At 38.7% G+C, this 7,924-nt stretch overlaps 1 protein-coding gene across 1 annotated transcript; it reads left to right on the forward strand.

Annotated features, from left to right (window-relative positions):
- Positions 1-217: 217 nt before the first annotated feature.
- Positions 218-5,704, forward strand: LOC306771749 (inactive all-trans-retinol 13,14-reductase; the record flags this gene model as incomplete). The annotated part of the gene is made up of 11 exons (XM_079261045.1): positions 218-374; positions 2,151-2,333; positions 2,473-2,714; positions 2,797-2,992; positions 3,519-3,716; positions 3,790-3,909; positions 3,988-4,126; positions 4,368-4,477; positions 4,585-4,751; positions 4,867-5,026; positions 5,535-5,704. 11 exons carry the CDS (start codon positions 218-220, stop codon positions 5,702-5,704), a joined length of 1,842 nt encoding a protein of 613 aa, XP_079117171.1.
- Positions 5,705-7,924: the final 2,220 nt, after the last annotated feature.

The raw sequence follows: 7,924 nt of genomic DNA on the forward strand, positions 1-7,924 counted from the left end.
ACTTTCATCACACGAAAGTGGAGTGTGTCGCCGCTTTATCTTTATGGCTCGTCATAACACAAATTGTATTACATATCCGTCCCCTATCTGTTTTCTTCAGACCTTTGGCACTCGCACAAGAAGTCAATAAAAGAAGTCTCATCAGGGGCCTATTGTTCAGAATTCACCTGGCCACAGCAGCTGTAAACACTGCAACTTTGATTTGATTGTTCTAAGGATGTGGCTCCTGATTTTCTTAGTCTGGCTGGTTATTTGGGCCGGTGGGACATACTGGTACCTGTTTGGGAAACCAAGCCCTTTCTCTCTGGAATCAGTGAGACCTCCAGGACCCCGTGAGTTTGATCAGAAGAAGCGGGACAAAGTCATCAAGCAAGGTAAAATGAATGCATGTTGGATCAGGATGATCAGCTGCATTGATGCTTCAGATGAGTCTGGATTGCAGCTAGATGGGGAAAACCGTCAACTCTTTTGATTCCATGACATGCCTCTAAAACAGGGATGCTCAGTCCTGGTCCCTTAGGACCAGTGTTCTGCAGGTTTTCCAAGTGTCTCTGCTACAACACACCTGACTCAAACTCAGCAAACAAGTGCTGCATAAATCTGCAAAGTATGCAGTGTTTTGAATCGGGTGTTTTGCATGCAGGGACACTTGGAAAATGTGCGGGACATCAGTTCTGGAGGACCAGGATTGAGGATCACTGTTGTAACACAAATATGACTAACTGGCAGAGGTGTATGATCCAGATACCAGTAAAAGTCCTGTCTGGCAGCTGTTCCTACCAGTCACTAAACCAGCTGAATTTAATTATCTTAGCAAGGTAGATGAGCCTGTTAGTGAAAACACCTGTTCTAAATGCACAGGTAGATCAAAAACATGGCAGGACTTTTGCTTTATGGCACCTGGATTATGTACCTCGGTTAACTAGTAAGGTAAAAAAAAAAAAAAAAAAACTGGGACAGAACCCCAACAGCAAAAATAAAATGAACATGATAATTAATAAATGTAGTTATTACAATCTTCTCGTCTCATTTTTTGACAAAATCACTTTTATATAAAATGCTGGGATTTTCATCAACTTCCTGGAAATAACAGGCATCAGTCATAACATCAGCCATTAACTTTATCTGTTCCTGTTTAATCAGCGTGCCCAAAATCAGGGTCATCGGCTGGAAGGTCATTGTTTGCACAGTTGCACTTTTCATCCAATGTCAGCTGGTGAAAATAAAAATATGATAAAAAGAAAAACCTTGACAAGCTAAAGTTCTTCCTCAGTTTTTTTATGAGCATTATCATTAAGTCCTTCTTCTCTTTTCTGATCATTACACTCTGTTTTGAAATTCTAGGACTTATTGGTCGTTTTTCTTATATTTTCTAAGCTTACGTAAAACTCAAATCTGGTTGTAAATCTGGTGATTTGAGTTCATAAATTTGTTATTATTCAAGCACTTCTTAAAAGGTAGCTATTCAATGTTATATTTATGAGGAACTCATTTCTCTGGACCTGAGATTCATCCACTCTTATGGCTGTATTAAAAAGCCACTTAAAAAAACACCTGTTTAAATCTGCTATTCATGAGTTTCTCTTATTTTTATGCATTGACTCTTGTCAAGCACTTTGTATTTTATGTTACTCTAACTTGACATCAGGGGGCTGATTCAGCGTATAAATCTGTGACAGGCCATTAAACTAATGAACACAAATGAAAGCAGGATCTATTTTATAAGAATACATCCTGTCATATTGTCCTACATGAGAATCATAATTGCTGATTACTGCTGATGCTCTAAAATCAGATACAGTGATCGTTTTCATGTGTGTTTAATCTAAATTAGGTTATCACGAGGAGCTTGTGAAAGATGGCTAATCAGCTGTTTATTGCAGACAGAGTACAGAGCTACGTTTAAGTTCAGACTTTATGGCAGGAAAGGTGTGCAGTGCAACCTTCAGACTGCATTGTATAACACATTTATGTAACACACTTCAATGAAGTGAAGTGACATAAAATGGAATAGAACGAGACATTGTTTCAACCCAAATTTTAATTTAATTTCAGCTCTTGATAACATCCAACATTGTTTAATGATAACTGGATGAACTAGAACAATAAAGGTGATCATGCTAACGTCTGCTCTGAATGCTGCTGTTTAGGGTTCAGCGTTGACAAAGTGCCAAAGAACCTGGATGTCATCGTCATCGGCAGCGGGATTGGTGGTCTGACCGCCGGCGCCACGCTGGCTAAGGCAGGAAAGAAAGTGCTGATCCTGGAACAGCATGACCAAGCTGGAGGCTGCTGCCACACCTACATAGAAAAAGGCTTTGAGTTTGATGTTGGTAAGAAGGCTTCTTTCTTCCATGACTCATCCGTTCACTTCCTTTTTTCCAGTGTGCAATGTTTGTTTTTCTAAAGGTGTTTTTATGAGTTTTGTGAATATTGACACCACGTCACTGTTAATTACTGCTTTGTCTTCAGGTCTTCACTACATCGGTCAGGTCCATGAGAACAGTCTGCTACGAATTGCCTTTGACCAGCTGTCTGAGGGCCAGCTGGAATTTCATGAGCTAAATCAGCATTTTGACACCATCCAGATTGGCCTGGGCGATGAAAAACGAGAGTACACGGTTTTCTCTGGTAAAACCCAGATGAAGGCTCACCTGATGAAGCAGTTCCCTAATGACACAGAGGCCATTGAAACATTCTTCAAAATCATGAAGGTAACAATTTCTAGACAACAAAGCAACAAAGGTATCTCATCCGTCCTACAATCCAAAACCCTTGTAAATCCTCCATGTCCAGGTCTCGGCTAAGAAGACTCACTATTTGGCGACTCTGAAGCTGATCCCCCAGTGGGTGGCTTTGTTTCTTCTCAAGTCTGGCATTGCAAACCTTGTCTCTCCAGTCTTCCGCCTCTCCGGGACTTGCGCTACTGACTTGGTGAACACACTGACCAAAAACAAGGATCTCCAAGTCATCTTTTCATACCTTTTCTACGGTGGGACATAGGGTTGTGATGATATGCTTCTCTCCCGCTTCGATTTGATTCCGATGTCTTGGGTGCCGATTCGATTAAAATTTTGATTCTCACAATTGGTATTGCAGGTTTTTGTAAATTAAAAACAAACAAAAAAATGTATAAAACTTTTTTTTTGCTTGTTATTTTATTTTACTTGATTTCAATTAGGAAAAAACAACACAGTAGCCAGACCATCAGTATGCTGCTATAATGTAAAAAGATTGAAAGAAAAAAAACAAACTATAAAAATTTCATAGTGGATTATTTTTATTTACTTGAAAACAAAAAGATAATTTAACAAAGAAAAAAAAAAAAGATTTTAAAATTGTGAAGCAAAAAATGCCAATTTTTCAATTTTCCCACCCCTACCTTATGAGATGACTGATTCAGGAGCTTACTTTACCCAAAGAACACCTGACTACATTGGATTTGTAAAGAAACGCCCTAAAATCTCTTGTTTAGTTTTCATTGATGGGTTTTAAAGTATCATTTTGATTACATGTAGGTGTGCCTCCGAAGGACTCCAGCATTCTGATCAATGCCCTCCTCATCCACCACTACAAACGAGGGGCGTACTATCCCAAAGGTGGTGCTAGCGAGATTGCTTTCCACATCATCCGTACCATTCAGAAACATGGCGGGAACTGCCTGGTCAGAGCCCCAGTATCCCAAATCCTGGTTAATGAGAAGGGAGCAGCGTATGGTAAGAAGTGCCTAACTTTTCACCTGATGGAGGTAGAGATGATGTCAAGCTGAGAGTTTGTGACGTGTGGCAGGTGTGAAGGTGAGAAAAGGTCAGGAAGAAGTGGAAGTTCACGCTCCAGTGGTCGTTTCAAACTGCGGCATTTTCACTACCTTCCAAAAACTTCTCCCACCAGAGATTCAAGTGAAACATGGTGAGGAGCTAACATTACTTTTAGGTAAATGTAGCCAATAAAGACATTACAGTTTGTTAACAAGCTTAAATTTTGCAGGTATTCAGGAGAGACTGAACATGATGAAACATGGAAGAGGATCATTTTTGGTCTTTTCTGGTTTTGATGGAACTGAGGAGGAGCTTGGCCTTGAGTCCACCAACTTCTGGCTGTTCAAGAACAACGACATGGACAAGTCGTGAGTAAACAGAGAAAAGTAAATAGTGAATAGCTTTTACAGCCACAAGGGGGTGCTATCGGATAAGATGACAAACCAATTGTTCTGACTGACCCTGCAGTCAAGAAGGCTGACATATGTCACATTTGACAGTTTACATAAAGACACACACTTTATCTAATTATAATGACATAATTTCACAGTGTTGGACTTCTTTTTCTACGTCTCAAATGAAAGTGTTCTTGCTGTTTCTAATATTAAGGATGGATGAGTTTTTTGCTTTAAGCAAAGAAGAAGCACCAGATAACATCCCCATGATGTTCATCACAATGCCATCTGCTAAAGACCCTGAGGCCAAAATACGACACCCTGGTACACACAAGCACTTACTTCTGTCTGCTGAAAGAATTACTGTACATTTAAACTGGAGATAGAACAAACAACGAACAGGTTTTATATGTTGTGTTTTGTGCTCTCAGGAAAATCCTGCATGACAATACTGACAATGGTCAACTATGAGTGGTTTGAGGAGTGGAAGGACACAACTGTGCGCAAAAGGGGTGACGAATATCACAACTACAAAATGAGATTTGCAAAGAACCTCTTTGACTGGGCTTGCACTTTATTTCCTAAAATCAGAAACAAGGTTTGATCTGTTGTTTTCTTTTAAATCACCCATTTGTGCATGTTTTCCGTCCAATTTAAAATATCTTTAAATGAGCTATTAAAGCTGAATATTTCTCTCTGATTTCTTTTTTTAGCTGGTTTTCCAGGATGTGGCTACTCCACTGACCAACATGTACTACCTTGGAGCTCAGCGTGGAGCCATGTACTCTGCTGAACACAATCTGGAGCGTTTCTATGCTGAGGCTGTGGCCAGGAACAGGTGCAACACGCCCGTCAAAAACCTCTACATTTCAGGTACGAAGAAATTATGTGTTCTCTCTACAAGGTGTTTTCTGTTTTCTCTTCTTATAGATTCTCTTTCTCTGTCCCTCTTCTGCCTCTCCAGTCCGGTCCAGCAGTACGAACTTTGTAATACAAACAAATATGCAAAATAAACAGAAAAATAAAATTACAATCCAGAATATCAAGGGGGGCATTATATCTATGATGCTTCCATTGGCAAAGTAAATTTTCCCAGCAGAACACAGCATCCAGCAAATCTAATTTGCCTGCTTAAATGCTGGACAAGACAAAAAAAAAAGTGTTAATGAGTGAAATTGCAGAAATTTCTCAACAAGTCTTCCCCACTTAGCTAAGGCTAAATCTGGTGTAAGGCTATGTTTTTTTTAAAAAACATGGTCCCAGACAAATAAACTAATAAACTAAACTTATGTGCAGAAAAATATTTTTCTCCAAAACAAACAGTGTTGTCCATGTTTGCTGTGGGAAAGTGACCAAGCTTTTGTGTGTGTGTGTGTTTCAGGCCAAGATGTGTTCAGCTGTGGAATTGCGGGCGCTCTGCACGGTGGGCTTCTCTGTGCCTCCACAGTGTTAGATCACATTGTCTATATCGATTTGCTCCTCCTTAAGAAGAAGCTGAAGAGGAAGAAAGCTCGAGAGCTGGCCCAGCTGGCGAAGAAGAAGCTGCAGTGACGGCATTATGTCTGCTTCCCCTGCAGAGCACAAATGAAACTGCATAAAAACGTTGCAGAATGCCTCGAAAAACTCCAGTTTTATAAAGTCTGCACATACTTTTGTCAAGCTTATTATGATACAGATGGAAAATCAATTATGTTTGTTCATGTTGGCAGGTGAAGTTCAACAAGTTCTGAACAGTTTACAACTGAAACTAGTTATTATTCATAAAAAGTCAGTGTTTTTACTTAACTTTTTTACAAAAGCACATAATTTCATTCACTATCTTGCAAGCTCTTGCTCTGTTTTGCATTATCATTACTGTCTTTGTGTAAATGAATTTATTAACCTGTAAAAATGCTGAAAATTAGCTCAGTTCGGTAATAGTATTTCTTTAAAGTGAGATGGACAAATCTTCACATTGAACTACATTTAGTTCACACAAACAGGAACTACTTGCACATATGGGAATGGTTTTAGTGGGAATGTTGGTGCTGGTCACTCGTTTTTATTGTTATCCACAGTGTATCAGCTGAACTAGAAAACTACTATGATCACTTCTTATTGCTGTACCCACTGCTGAACAACCATTTTATTTTCTGGCTTTATTTCTGTCATGTTTAATATCATTGTTTAGCTTTTGAAGGCATTTTGAGCTTCTTTGTCAGATATATTGAGGAAAAAGGTTGTAAACTGTGTTTTATTATGTTTGTTTTACCTGCATGAGGAGGGTAATGCTAACAGAATCAAAATGCTGCAGTGGTATACAGATTTACTGTCTTTTTGGTGTTGCATCACAAAAAAAAAAAAAACATGTTTACGTTTTTATTTTTTGCATATTTTCAATAAACCTTATCAAACAAAGGAACGCTGCCTTATGTTTGCAGAATAGCTTGCTTTCGCTGAAAGTCAAACAAATCTCTGAGTCATTGCAGAAAAAAGTACCTTATAGTTTTCTAAAGTTTTTTTTATTTTTAACATTTTAATGAGAAATTTTACCCAAAATGCAGCCAACTTCATGTGAATATCACATATTCTCAGTAATAAACTATTAATGTATCAAAAGTGTGCTAAGAATAAACATCTTTTAGGTGAGCTGAGGTTTCAAAGCTCTCCTGGGGTTTTTAGTTCCCTCCTATGTTGTTTTGACCCAGGTTATAACCCTGATGTTGTTTGGGTAACTGCTGAAATCAAACATGTAGGGTGAAACCTCGGATTTCCTGCACTAAGTGAACATTTCCTTGGTAAACGGTGGGCATATTGGCTGACAAATTGAGGTCTGTAGGGGATGAACAGGGGGACCAGAGGAGAAGAATGAACCCTCTGTCCATGCAGACGCTGGGATTCCAGTACCTCTCCTGCTCTGTTAACAACCATCCCTCTGGTGTAAAAATCCAGAGAAAGCGCTTACTGCACCTGAGAATGTACAAGTTGCCTTTTTTTTTTTTTTTTTTTACCACCTTTAAATCATTTGACAATATAAAAAGCTAAAACTAAGAAAAGTTCAAGGAATAGTTTTTTAAGATGGGAAGGAGGAGTTAATTATACTGACTGAGTGGCTGGATATTCAGTAGACCAAAACATATAATTACAATGGGATATAAAGAGCATTTCCACTGCAGAAATAAACATTTAAGTAACTCTTACTTTCCTATGCTGCAGACTGGCTGACTCAGAGACCAACTTAAACTCAGTTTGGCCACATTCAGACTTTAGAAATAAAGTTACACCTATCCTTTTGCTTTAAGTGACGTGGCTGTGTGAGTCAGTCTGCCAGTTGGTCTCTTGGTTTAGCCTAACATATTTTAACTACTGAGAGATCATAGATCCAGCTGCATGGTTGAAACAGGATGGAGCTTACTGGCTTTACCAAGTCGTGTGCACTTTTGTGATGGTAGTGACATAAAAAATATCATAGGACATAAATTTTACATTAAAAAAATGAGTAAATTGGATGAAAACATCAGTTTTGGGCAATTGTATGTTTAGCCAATAACATTATCTGCCACCTTGAGAATTTAAGTATTCACTGCAACTCAAAGGAAAAAATGGATGTGGGATTCTCACTTCCTTTTCTTCCAGTCTGCTTGGAGAGCCACCATCAGTGATCCATGTAAATAACACAAGAAAATGGACATGTGGGACATAAATTTTCATAGACCTATAGTAAAACAACATCCTCGTTGATTTGTTTATAGAACCCTTCTTTCATCTGATGCCATAGGACTCTTTTTCTGA

Source organism: Telmatherina bonti, assembly GCF_933228915.1.
Source record: "Telmatherina bonti genome assembly, chromosome: 21".
Taxonomy (NCBI): Eukaryota; Metazoa; Chordata; class Actinopteri; order Atheriniformes; family Telmatherinidae; genus Telmatherina; species Telmatherina bonti.